This window comes from Dendrobates tinctorius, unplaced genomic scaffold (genome assembly GCF_039654945.1).
Source record: "Dendrobates tinctorius isolate UK_male_01 unplaced genomic scaffold, ASM3965494v1 ptg000073l, whole genome shotgun sequence".
NCBI lineage: Eukaryota > Metazoa > Chordata > Amphibia > Anura > Dendrobatidae > Dendrobates > Dendrobates tinctorius.
In genome coordinates, this window is record NW_027361741.1 from 16,588,428 (window position 1) to 16,602,970 (window position 14,543).

Sequence of the window (14,543 nt, forward strand, 5' to 3'; positions counted from 1 at the left end):
CAGGTTTATCTGTTTCCGTAGTGTCATTCTTGGGTTGCTCTTCAGATTTATCATTTTCTGCAGTGTCACACTTGGGTTGGTCTTCAGGTTTATCTGTTTCTGTAGTGTCATTCTTGGATTGCTCTGCAGGTTTATCATTTTATGCAGTGTCACACTTGGGTTGGTCTTCAGGTTTATCTGTTTCTGTAGTGTCATTCTTGGATTGCTCTGCAGGTTTATCATTTTCTGCAGTGTCACACTTGGGTTGGTTTTCAGGTTTATCTGTTTCTGTAGTGTCATTCTTGGATTGCTCTGCAGGTTTATCTGTTTCTGCAGTGTCACACTTGGGTTGGTCTTCAGGTTTATCTTTTTCTGTAGTGTCATTCTTGGATTGCTCTGCAGGTTTATCTGTTTCTGCAGTGTCACACTTGGGTTGGTCTTTAGGTTTATCTGTTTCTGTAGTGTCATTCTTGGATTGCTCTGCAGGTTTATCATTTTCTGCAGTGTCACACTTGGGTTGGTCTTCAGGTTTATCTGTTTCTGTAGTGTCATTCTTGGGTTGCGTTGCAGGTTTATCATCTTCTGCAGTGGCACCTTTGGGTTGGTCTTTAGTCTTATCTATTTCTGTAGTATCATTTTTTGGTTGTTCTTCAACTTTATTATTTTGTGCAGTGTCACCTTCAGGTTGGCCTTCAGTTTTAGCATTTTCTAGAGTGACAGCTTTGGGTTGGCCTTCAACTTTATCTTGTCCTGCAGTGGCATCTTGAGGTTGGTCTTCAGCTTCTGCTTTTTTCTGTTCAGCTTTACTCTGATCTTTGGTCACATCCCGTACATTCTCAGTGCTTGATTTTTGAGCTCCAGAAATTTCTTCTGATTGTTCTTCACCGCTGTCTGTGGAATTTTGTTTCTCGGATGGGTTTTCATTACCATTTTTTTCACTAATGCTGCAAAGTTAAGTGAAATAAATTGTGTGAAAAATGACAGTGCATCCTTCTGAATGTATAGTAATTAAAAAAAAAAAATCTATGAAAGAAAAAAAACTAAAATAGACTATGTCTTCTTACCCAACATTAATTCGTAAAATGCCATTTAAGAAATTTAGCTGTTGTAATAGTGTGTCAATCCCTGGAGGAACAATCTGTGAATGCAAAGCATGTTTCAAATCAGTGCAACGAAATACAATACTATCGAGGTAAAAAAAAGTGCCACTTAGGCGGGGGTCACCCTTGCGAGTGCAATGCGAGAAACTCGCGCCTTAATACCCGGCACTCACGACTGTAGCTTTCAATTGCATAGAAATACATGTAGCCGCACACTCTGGTCCCGAGTGACGGCGGCAGTGCCTGGTATTGAGGCGAGAGACTCACGAGAGTTTCTCGCACTGCAGTTGCAAGTGTGACCCCGGCCTTAAAAGGGTTATCCGGTCCTAAACTACGGCAGTAGCATGGTATACATAAGGAGTAGCTGAATGATTTATAGGTTTGGTGGAAAAAATTCAGGATAACTTATATTTTCTTCACCTAAATCCCTGGCGTTTATATAATTGGAAGTCCAGTGGGCACTGATAATAGTGAATGACAACGGCATGCACACTTATACAGAGAAAACTGCCAATCACTGAATAGGACCGCCCACCGGACTCCTATAAATACAAACACCAGAGATTTCAATGAAGTTTTACTGTAGCTTTATCCACAAAAATAGCAATCTGATCAGGTCCTCCTGCTCTAGAATATTGGGCCAGCAGGTCAGATACCTTTTCAACAGGACAGGTTGCCTTTAGGTGTAAAACAAAAACTGTGTTCGCCTCCTCTCCTTTAAAAGTAAGGATTAAAGTGAAGTGGGTAAATAGAATTCCCATGTGTTTAGGCCCTGCACTAGTTCATTAGTTCTCCCTATTTCTTCATTTTACCACTCTTTACTATATAGTAGCCGTAAGGAATATAAAAATGACATCTACCCAAAGCAAAAAGGGCCGCACATTTAGGTTTCTTTCACACATACATTTTTTGCATTTTTTTTCTTATTTCTAGAAAATGGCATGATTTTATTGCATTTTTACAAGTGTTTTTTAGGTTTTTTTTTAGTTTTATACACAATTTGTATGCGTTTCTTTTATAGAGTAGTCAATAGGAAACTCATAAAACTAAAAGGTACCCAACAAAACACATTAAAAGTGTGAAAAAACCTACACAACATAACACATTAGTGTATTATGTATCTTCCTTTGACAACTTACATCTACTGTACGTGCAGTGAATTTTGCTACAAAAAAAACCTATATTTTTTTTTGTTAAACACCACCATTAGACTATGTGCACACAGACTCTAGACGCAATGTGCACGGAGCCTAAGGGTAGTTTTCATGTACATGTGAATGTGACAGTTAAAAGGTAAACATTATTTCTATGGGGGAGCACTCCACTAGTACATGGTCCAGAATTTCAGTGTCATGTATAATGTTTTTCTAGGCTCACCCATATCACTGCATTGGCAAATAAAGGCAGCTAAATACTACATTTCTAATTCTCCTAGGCATACCTGGACATGAGGTAAGGAAGAAATAGATCCATTTTTGTAGATCTCATTCATGGTCCGCTGCAAGTTGACGGCTTGTTGCGTAACATGTTTCAGGAAGGCAGAACTTTCTTTTGTACGTTCATGGCAGTCACCGAGCTAGAAATGATGGCAGAAGAAAACTGAATTTATGGGCTGGTTACATTAACGTAAAGAGGTGATCCACTACTTTTTCACTGATGACCTTTCCTTAGGATAGGTCATCAATGTATGATCGGTCGTGGTCCGATACCCAGCACCACTGCCGATAAGTTGTCATCGGTGTCGGCGGCAGCCACCGGCCAGCCGGGATAGCCCAATTGCGGACCTGCTCAGTCTTGTAGTGCCGCGGCGGGGTACTGCACCTCCGCCTCCTATTGATTTTAATCCGCAGCTCCTAAGGATAGGTCATCAATGAAAAAGTAGCGGACAACCTCTTTAAGACTTTTTGGGGTGATATTTTAGTCATTTCATATTGTCTGGTATGGATTCTATACAAACATATGACTAAGGCTACATTCGCACATCCATGTGAGTGTTACCATCCAAGAGAAAGGACAGATTTTTTTCTCAGGTGACATCCTAGTTGTTTCTGGGTTATTTTTGTCACTGAATAGGTGTGCTTGCCTCCAAACCAATAAAAACCACTTTGAAAGGTCACACGGTTTTATTTTAGTTTATCACGAAGCATCAGACTCATGAGACCCGGATGTAAGACGGCAGCAGCCTGGAAGCCTCCTGATCTGATCTGCATCCTCGTCTCACCGATCCCCATAAATGTGAATAGCACTGAGTCTCAGAGATCTCGCTCTCAGATCTGAGATTTTAATGAGTGTGTGACACATCCATTCTACTCTATGGATACGAGTGTGGACACAAAAATAAAAATGTAGCCTAAGCCTAATGACAACGGTCAAAAGTTGAAATATAGTTAAAGGGAATCAGAAGTTTTTTGTTAATTCATCTGAGAGCAGCCTGTTGTAGGTGAAGAGAAGCTGAATCCAAGGATGTATCATTTAGTTTCCTGGATGCAGCAGTTATGACACAATCAGAGTTGTGAGGGCTTGCTCATAGGAGTGTATAACACGGCCGAATGCCATCTGATGTTTTATCGGTCAGCACTCGGCCCAGTGTTATACTGTGGGCAGTGCAGATTCAACATGAGAAAAAAAAAAAAACACAGCATGCTGTGAGTTCATCTGTTGATCAGACCATGCACACCCATATAAGGCTATGGGTGCGTGTAAAACGTACTGCACTCGGATGTCATCTGAGACTATTTACATGGTGTAGAGACAGTGAGCTGCTTATTACAGGAGGGGGCGGAGATGGACTAGCAGATGTGTGCTTATCAGACCTGGCAGTGATAATGTCCTAGTGATAAACCCTTCACTGTATGTAAAAAAAAAAAAACAGCACACAGCCTGATAAGTGACACATCATTGAATTCAGAATTGTAACCCCCATTTCATGCTGTCCTCATATTACATAGCAAAATCCTGCTGACAGATCCCCTTTATTATAAGTGCAATGTATATTTCTTATAAAGAAATCTGTTAGGCTGGTTTCACACTTGCGTTTTTTTGCGCAAAAAAACGCATGCGTTTTTTTCCTTTACTTTACATGGGTACGCATACACATGCGTTTGTACGCGCATGCATTTTTTGTAGTGTGCGCTCGGGCGCACAAAATGCATCCTGTTGCATTTTTTGTGCGTCCGACTTGTCCCAAAAAAACGCATGCGCACGCAATGCGTTTTTTTCACCCAAACACCCATTATAGTCTATGGGTGCGCATGCACACGTCAGCGCAAAAAAAGCATGCGTTTTTTAAAAAAAACTGTGCAAAACCGCAAAAAAACGCACACAAACGCATGATGTGTTTTTTATATGTGTTTGCACTGCGCACGGTGCGCAGCGCAAAAAAACACAAGTGTGAAAGTAGCCTTATTTAGGTGTACTGTATACAGTCAAGTAGGGGAAATATGTTTCCTCCACTACCCCCAGAGAATCTGGTTAATTCCCAGTATCCACATTTTCAAATTTGCCCTAACCATATTTCTTTAGACTGTTCTATCACCCTCACTTTTTTCCTGTACTTGTCCAGATACTGACCAGTTCATGCAGCGTTACTTGAATGCCACTATTATATTGATGGCGGCACCATACACGACAAGCACTTTATTTTACCTTTTGTGTCCCCCCACCCACATTTTCTCATAGACTGTAAGCTTGTGAGCAGAGCCCTTACTCCTCATGATATGTGTTGAATTATATGTTACTCTGTTATGTCTTTTCTTGTTTGTACAAGTCCCCTGTGAATTGTAAATTGCTGCAGAATATGTTGGCGCTATAAAAATTTAAATTATTATTAATGTATTGACCATTTTTTCAGGCGTAAATGCCAGTTGAACAGCCGCGAGACATGCAGCCCTGTGGACTCAAACATATATTTCGAGCTCGCCGAAGACACTTGGTTAGCACACGAGCATTCTCGGATAACACCTGATCCGAGCGCGTTGGATGATCACTAGTGGTTACATAGACTAATGAATTATCCTGTTTTAATATAGAACAAAAGAAAAAAATATTCCGAAAACTCACTTACCAAAGCTTTGTAGATAGTGAATGTTTCTTTCTCATGCTGCATTGCTGATCTGAATTCTACTTTGCTTGTATAACTAAGCGCAATCAAATGATGGCTGCAAAAAACAAAAAAGGAAAATTTGAGCTACAGGAGGAAACAAACTCAGGGCTCTACTGTGCATAGGGAAAGAGAGCTATCAACACACTGCCATTCCCACAGTCAGTGATGGGCTACATACACTGGACATGCTGGAGGAAATCATTAGGATGACGCAGCTTTACAGGACAAGTACATCTCCATTTGTACTGGTCTTGTAACCTCAGCTCAGAACTTATAGGCTATCCATCCAAAAATCAATGATTGGCCACAGTGGTGAGAGGCTTATACCAACTTTACATGAGCATAATATGAAAGTGTTTCTGCACCCACATTATGGCCACAAATGTCTGCCTGTCCTTGGGTTACATCAGACCTGGGCAAAGTGCGACTCGCGGGCCACATCCGGCCCTCTGGCTGTCTCAATCCAGCCCGCGGACTGACACAGCTGTAGGGCTGGAAACCAAAGGTCCACAGGCCGCAGCATGCCTGCTCGCTGTGCCCATCTGCACTGACTTCTTTGGTGGAAGAAGGTCCACCGGTCACTTCCTCCACCAATCAGCGTGTGAAACAGCTAACACAATGATGTCATTTCATTGCATCAGCTGTGTACTGCGGAGAGTCAGCGCACTGGAGGCAGGGAGAGAAGCAGAGCGCCGGAGAATGGGAGAGGTTGTAGTGTGTTTTTTTTTTTTTTTCTTTCATGTGTATGAGATGTTTGGGTGGGCATGGGGAGGCTATGGGGGTTGACATGCTGCACATGGGGGGTGACATGCTGCACGTGGTGCTGCATATGGGGGTGACATGCTGCACATGGTGCTGAACATGTGGGTGACATGCAACACATAGGGGTGACCAGGGCTGCCATCAGGGAATTACTGCCCTGTCTGGCATATGGGGCCCGATGAGCAGAGGGTGCCCGCATCGGGCCCTGTCTCATCTGCTCACCGGGCCCTGCGCGGAAAACTTTCTGGCAGTGCGCACCTGGGAGTGACAGACCTGTGGCAGCCCGTGATCTCTAGTGACCCCAGAGGTAGCAGCACTGACACACAGCCCACCTTGACACACACAGCCAAAGAGCTGGCACTGCGCTCTGCGGGGAGGGGCACAGCTATACATAGCGGCTCAGCAGTCTGAGCCGTGCCCACTCCAGGACTGCTAGGCTTACCTCTGGTCCCAGCTACAAGCAGCAGTAGGCAGCAGCACACGGGGAGCCTCATGGTGTTGGGGAAGCACACAGCTTTCAGGCAGGACCCCCGGAGGTCACTTGACCCGCACTGCTGCAACACTAACACTGAGGCACGAGCCGCAGAAAAGTTTCCACCCAAACAGCTCCAACTCCTCTGAAGTTCGCAGCCCGCTCCTAGACAGTGGTGAATGTGCACTATATGGCAGCACAGGACTAAAGGCCCGTCACTGCTGTTTGACTTGCACTATATGGTGGTACAGGCCCCTCAGCTGTGTGACTGCACTATATAGCGGTACAGGCCCCTCATAGCTATGTGACTGTGCACTATATGGCAGTACATGCCCCTAATAGCTGTGTGCAGGACCGCCATAATTACTACCCTGACTGGCATGTGGAGCCGGATGAGCAGAGGGGACCCGCATCAGGCCCAGTCTCATCTGCTTACCGGGCCCTAGCAGCAGGATTGTGCCGGTCCGAGACGCAAGTTCAGTTAAACTCTATTGCCGTGCGGGCCCGCACGGCAATGGTTAAAAGCTGCTAGCCAATCGGAGGCTCTCAGCTGACGTCAGCGCGCACGTCACCGGCGTATACCTGGAGGAAGCATAGTCGCAGGAACGCGGCCAGGCAAGAAGAAAGTTTTTTTTGTTTTTTATTATAAGCTGCAAGCCGCAATACGTTTTGATGGCAGGATGGAGATACATGGACCATGTATCTCCATCCTGCCCGGGGCAGAATGGAGACATGGGGCACAATGGAGACAGATGGGGCAGGATGGAAACAGATTGTGCAGGATCAAGGGGGAGGATGGAAACAGATGGTACAGGATGGAGACAGATGGGGCAGGATGGGAGATCACATGAAGGCAGAATGGATACTCATGAGGGTAGGATGGGAGAACATATGGCTGGATCGAGGAATGAGACACACTGGGGCCAGGCTGGGGGATATTATTACAATAGGGGCTAATTAAGGGATATTAGTACTGCAGTGATGTATTTATTTTATTTTTTTTAGGATACTGTTTTAAATGGGGGAAGTAGTCCTGTTACTGTACAGATCGACACTGTCTCCCTTTTCTTCATCTGGTGTAGTTTAGAAGTTGGGAAAAAATTAAGTAATGTGTTCTGCAAGCGATGCTCTAGATAACTGTTATTTCCTGCAGAGATGAGCCCTGTCTGGAAGAAGTGATGGCAGGCTGTGCTGGATGAAGATGAAAAGCGAAGATAAAGGGCGTCACTGGTGAGTCAGTGTGTAATGTTTTCGGACTTTTATGCTAGATCCGTTATCTTCGCTTTTAGTGTGTCGGCCATCTTGTTTCCTGGACTGTGCATTGACTTTTGCCCTCAACCAATATGGAGTCCTCAGCTTGTCGTTGGCCATCTTGTTTCCTGGCATGTGCAGTGACTTTGCCCTCAAATAACATGGAGTACTCAGCTATGATGTCCCTGCCCTGTTTCCTGCCAATTGTCCTTTTAATCAGCTCCAGCTGATTCACCTGTGCTCCTGAATCAGCTCTATTCCCAGTTTGTGACTTGGTCTGTGAAGCCTGGATCTCCTCTGCTTGGAACCATTTGTGGACACAGAACCCTTCTGCTTGCCAGCTACTTCTGACAGGAAAGTAATAGACTCTGAATATCGTTGGTTGTTTGCCTAACTCTGCAACTATCCTGCTACTGCACTACTTGTATGGAGTAATACAAGAAATGCTTAAGAAGCTTATGTCTCATGTGTCTTATTATACCCATGCGTTAGACTCTAGATAGACTGTATACCACATGACAGATTCAGGAGCCATGATAGAGTCTGCTGGGTCTGAGACACCGCTGCAACCTGTATAGAGATTTATTTTTTATTTATTTTTTTTTTGGATCTTTGCCGTTGGGGAGCCGCTGCAGGCTGTGGATCCAAGATATCGATATATGTGATAGTGGTTGTGGATTCAGGGGCAACGCCTGTATATTCCTGAAGCGGCCAGAGGGAAAGTACTGCAACTCGTCCACGATTCTAAAATAGCGGGGCATAGAGGAGTTCTGAAGACTCAAGAATTCCTGTCTCGCTTCTTTTGGTGGCCCACGTACAGAAGAGACGTTCTGGATTATGTCACTTCTTGTGAAGTCTGTGCTAGATGCAAGACTCCACGTTCGTCGCCTACAGGTCTTTTACAACCCCTACCCATTCCCACCCGTCCATGGGGATCCATATCAATGGACTTCATTGTGGAGCTGCCAACCTCTCAAGGGAAGAACACAGTTCTAGTGGTGGTGGATCGGTTAACAAAGGCAGCCCATTTTATTCCGTGTGTGGGTTTACCCACTGCGAAACACACATCGGACTTGATCATCCAAAATGTGTTTCGTCTGCATGGCGTACCGGATGAGGTTGTATCTGATCGAGGGGTGCAATTCACTTCAAAGTTTTGGCAGCACTTCTGTGCTGCGTTAAACATCAAAGTTAATCTATCTTCTGCCTTTCATCCGCAGACAAATGGACAGACTGAGCGGACTAACCAGACCTTAGAACAGTATCTCCGCTGTTTTATCTGCCACCTACAAGATGACTGGGTGGATTTGCTCCCACTGGCTGAATTCTCTTACAACAATTCGCAGAGCGCTTCCACTAAGCTGTCACCCTTTTATGCCAATTTGGGTTATCATCCTAACATCCTTCCTCGATTTCCCATAGACACACCTCTCCCAGCTGTAGCCGACAGAATCACATCTCTACAACAGAACCTTGACCTACTTAAGAGGAATCTGGAATCCGCTCAGGACAGGTATAAAAAATCGGCAGATAGGTTTCGTAAACCTGCACCAACCTTCAAGGTAGGAGATTTGGTTTGGCTGTCAACTAAGAACCTTAAGATGAGAGTACCATCATCCAAATTGGGTCATAAGTACATCGGGCCTTATAAGATTACTAAGCTTGTCAGTAACGTTGCCTGTCGCCTTCAACTGCCGAGATCTATGAGGATTCACCCTGTGTTTCATGTTTCTCTACTGAAGGCTGCAACTCCCAATTCTTTCCCTGGTCGTTCTTCTTCCCCTCCTGCTCCGGTCCTCATCGATGGCCAGGAGGAGTTTGTCGTGGAAAGGATCCTGGACTCCAGGTTGCGTAGAGACGGGGTGCAATACCTGGTACAGTGGCAAGGCTATTCTTCTGAGGACAACTCGTGGGAACCAGCCTCCAATCTCCATGCGCCTCGTTTACTCCGCCAGTTCCATCAGAGGTACCCGGGAAAGCCTGGACTGGGGCCATCCGGAGGCTGTCCTTAAGGGGGGAGTAATGTAATGTTTTCGGACTTTTATGCTAGATCCGTTATCTTCGCTTTTAGTGTGTCGGCCATCTTGTTTCCTGGACTGTGCATTGACTTTTGCCCTCAACCAATATGGAGTCCTCAGCTTGTCGTTGGCCATCTTGTTTCCTGGCATGTGCAGTGACTTTGCCCTCAAATAACATGGAGTACTCAGCTATGATGTCCCTGCCCTGTTTCCTGCCAATTGTCCTTTTAATCAGCTCCAGCTGATTCACCTGTGCTCCTGAATCAGCTCTATTCCCAGTTTGTGACTTGGTCTGTGAAGCCTGGATCTCCTCTGCTTGGAACCATTTGTGGACACAGAACCCTTCTGCTTGCCAGCTACTTCTGACAGGAAAGTAATAGACTCTGAATATCGTTGGTTGTTTGCCTAACTCTGCAACTATCCTGCTACTGCACTACTTGTATGGAGTAATACAAGAAATGCTTAAGAAGCTTATGTCTCATGTGTCTTATTATACCCATGCGTTAGACTGTATACCACATGACACAGTGTGTTGCCTGTACACTGACACTATACACTGTATACTATATACAGTGGTCCTGTGTACAATGTCACCAGTGATCACTGCATAACATGTACACTATATACAGAGCTCCTGTGTATAATGTCACCGGTGATCACTGTATTACCTATACACAGACAAAGCATACTAAGTACAGATCTCCTGTGTATAATGGCACTTATGATAATTTTTTTTGTTAATGATAAGTATTTTATTCAGTCGCTATGTGGTGGTAATATGTTGTCCGGCCATGGTGTGGCGGTATTCTGTGTATGTGATATTATTTGGTCACTATGTGGTGGTAATATGTGGTCTGGTCATGGTGTGGTGGTATTTATCCCTTGTATGTGATATTATTGGTCATTTTAAAAATTGAAAAATAACTAAAAATGTACCTAAATTGTATTGGCTATTTTAACAAATGTTTAATAGATTAGCGTACAGAAGGTAGAGTCTTTTGACCGGGACCTAGTCATTGTGGCGGCTTTAAAAACCTTTTGGCCAAAACAAAAGCTGCTGGCTATGTGTGTGATCTGGTGATGGGAACTGTTAATGTGGGATTGGTGAGAAGGAGAGTTTTTCCAAAAGAGAGCGGTGGGACTGTGGACAGTTCGAGGGGTGGAGGCGTGGCTGGGGTGAAGCCTGGGAGGAGTCTCAAGGGGGCCCCAAGAATTTTGCCAGTATGAGGCCCTGAAATTCCTAGTGGTAGCCCTGGGAGTGACATGCTGCACATAGTGCTGCATATGGCAGAGACATGGTGCTGCACATGCTGCTGCACATGGGGGTGACATGCTACACATGGTGCTGCACATGGGGGTGACATGCTGTTGCATATGGTGTTGCATATGGGGGAGACATGCTGCACATGGTGCTGGCTATGGGGGCGCCATGCTGAACATGCAGAGGCTATGGGGGCAACATGCTGCACATGGGGAGGCTATGGGGGTCTCATGCAGTGTATATAGGGAGGCTGTGTGGGGCTCATGCTGTATATGGGGGAGGCTATGTGAGGCTCATGCTGCATATGGGGGCCTCATGCAGTGTATATAGGGAGGCTGTGTGGGGCTCATGCAGTGTATATAGGGAGGCTGTGTGGGGCTCATGCGGTATATAAGGAGGCTGTGTGGGGCTCGTGTATATGGGGAGGCCATGTGGGGCTCATGCTGCATATGGGGGAGGCTATGGGGGCCTCATGCAGTGTATATAGGGAGGCTGTGTAGGTTTCTTGCAGTGTATATAGGGAGGCTGTGTGGGGCTCATGCTGTATATAAGGCTGTGTGGGGCTCATGCTGCATATGCGGGAGGCTGTGTGGGGCTCATGCACTGTATATAGGGACGCTGTGTGGGGCTCATGCCGCATATGGGAGGAGGCTGTGTGGGGCTCATGCCACATATAAGGGGCTGTTGGGGGGCTCATATGATTTACAGAAGGGGCTGTACTCGGGTTCAAACGATATACAGTGGGGCAAAAAAGTATTTAGTCAGTCAGCAATAGTGCAAGTTCCACCACTTAAAAAGATGAGAGGCGTCTGTAATTTACATCATAGGTAGACCTCCACTATGGGAGACAAACTGAGAAAAAAAAAAATCCAGAAAATCACATTGTCTGTTTTTTTTTCATTTTATTTGCATATTATGGTGGAAAATAAGTATTTGGTCAGAAACAAGCAATCAAGATTTCTGGCTCTCACAGACCTGTAACTTCTTCTTTAAGAGTCTCCTCTTTCCTCCACTCATTACCTGTAGTAATGGCACCTGTTTAAACTTGTTATCAGTATAAAAAGACACCTGTGCACACCCTCAAACAGTCTGACTCCAAACTCCACTATGGTGAAGACCAAAGAGCTGTCAAAGGACACCAGAAACAAAATTGTAGCCCTGCACCAGGCTGGGAAGACTGAATCTGCAATAGCCAACCAGCTTGGAGTGAAGAAATCAACTGTGGGAGCAATAATTAGAAAATGGAAGACATACAAGACCACTGATAATCTCCCTCGATCTGGTGCTCCACGCAAAATCCCACCCCGTGAGGTCAGAATGATCACAAGAACGGTGAGCAAAAATCCCAGAACCACGCGGGGGGACCTAGTGAATGAACTGCAGAGAGCTGGGACCAATGTAACAAGGCCTACCATAAGTAACACACTACGCCACCATGGACTCAGATCCTGCAGTGCCAGACGTGTCCCACTGCTTAAGCCTGTACATGTCCGGGCCCGTCTGAAGTTTGCTAGAGAGCATTTGGATGATCCAGAGGAGTTTTGGGAGAATGTCCTATGGTCTGATGAAACCAAACTGGAACTGTTTGGTAGAAACACAACTTGTCGTGTTTGGAGGAAAAAGAATACTGAGTTGCATCCATCAAACACCATACCTACTGTAAAGCATGGTGGTGGAAACATCATGCTTTGGGGCTGTTTCTCTGCAAAGGGGCCAGGACGACTGATCCAGGTACATGAAAGAATGAATGGGGCAATGTATCGTGAGATTTTGAGTGCAAACCTCCTTCCATCAGCAAGGGCATTGAAGATGAAACGTGGCTGGGTCTTTCAACATGACAATGATCCAAAGCACACCGCCAGGGCAACGAAGGAGTGGCTTCGTAAGAAGCATTTCAAGGTCCTGGAGTGGCCTAGCCAGTCTCCAGATCTCAACCCTATAGAAAACCTTTGGAGGGAGTTGAAAGTCCGTGTTGCCAAGCGAAAAGCCAAAAACATCACTGCTCTAGAGGAGATCTGCATGGAGGAATGGGCCAACATACCAACAACAGTGTGTGGCAACCTTGTGAAGACTTACAGAAAACGTTTGACCTCTGTCATTGCCAACAAAGGATATATCACAAAGTATTGAGATGAAATTTTGTTTCTGACCAAATACTTATTTTCCACCATAATATGCAAATAAAATGAAAAAAAAACAGACAATGTGATTTTGTAGTTTTTTTTTCTCAGTTTGTCTCCCATAGTTGAGGTCTACCTATGATGTAAATTACAGACGCCTCTTATCTTTTTAAGTGGTGGAACTTGCACTATTGCTGACTGACTAAATACTTTTTTGCCCCACTGTATACGGAGGTAGCAGCATACTTAATTCTGCTCAATATTAAGTGATATAATTAATATTAATATAATTATAATATAGAAATATTAATATTGAGTAGAATTAAGTTCGACCTATTAGTTCGGCCCTCCACAACAGTCACGGTCTCATGTGGCCCCTCAAGAAAATGAATTGACCAACCCAAGGGTTACATGATCCATACAGGCAGCATCATGTAGCTGTAACGGGAGCAAAGAAATGTAGCTGCATGTACATACTGTGAACCCTGATCTTACAGGCTCATTTCTCAGTGGATTCCATCATCATCATGTCAGAATCTGGGCCCCTTAGAGAGGTGGTGTATGCCTGCCTATCAGACATACAGTATATAAAGTCATATGATAGGGTGTGTATAGAAAAATAAGTGATTTCTTTTGGAAATTGGATAACTCTTCTGGGCTTCATCTGGCATCACAACTCAACTTTATTCATGTGGACCATTTACGCATACAAAAACTAACCTTCGTAAATACGATATGGCCAAGTAGCTGTAATATGTATGTATGAACCAACAAAAATAGTGACACTGTACAAACAATGAGGGTGAACCACAAGGAAGAAGTGTGTGTGTGTGTGTGTATATATATATATATATATATATATTATTTTTTTTTTTTTCTTCAGGTAGAACAAGCATATAAATTGAACATTCAAGGGCAATTCTAATACAATGAAGAACTAGAATACATTTTACACTTAATGTGTAGTATTTGAATATGACCTTCACAAGGTCACTGATCTGGACGGCTGTTCTGTGCCAACACACACGGCACAAAGCCATTTGCTGTCTCGGCTATTACTGTTGCATCAGCTGTTGCTCCACAACCCTTGTAAAATCCTATATTCCCACACAAGATCATGTGCTTTGATCATCGCAGTCTGAATTCTTCTACTTGGCCACAGAAGTGAGAATTGTGAGTGCTATCATTTCTTCCATCATTCGGAAACATCGGGGTTTCGAGAACACCACCAGCAAATGGTGATTTATGAGACTGTGCATCGTACGTGATGAGTGATCATGGTCTATGAAGCAAGTCACCATAAATGTGATCTAGTGAAGCTCCACCAGTAGACCGTACAGGACTTGGGAATCTAAGGTACATGTCAAATTTTCAACACAGAAATCGACCTACGGAGTTTTAAACTTGCAGCATGTCAATATAGTAAAGAGCTGGAAGGGGTGAGAATTTGAAAAATACATATTTTATCCCAAAAGAGG

At 44.4% G+C, this 14,543-nt stretch overlaps 1 protein-coding gene across 1 annotated transcript in view; it reads right to left on the minus strand.

Annotated features, from left to right (window-relative positions):
* The window catches only part of LOC141096196 (clustered mitochondria protein homolog), a 60,102-nt gene continuing 45,559 nt past the window's right edge, over window positions 1–14,543 (minus strand). The window contains exons 23-26 of the mRNA XM_073582670.1: window positions 5,143–5,236; window positions 2,521–2,655; window positions 1,044–1,117; window positions 1–923 (exon numbers count right to left, since the gene is read on the minus strand). Coding sequence (XP_073438771.1) covers window positions 140–923; window positions 1,044–1,117; window positions 2,521–2,655; window positions 5,143–5,236 — 1,087 coding nt within the window. The 3' untranslated portion in view covers window positions 1–139. The remainder of the gene's footprint in view (window positions 924–1,043; window positions 1,118–2,520; window positions 2,656–5,142; window positions 5,237–14,543) is intronic.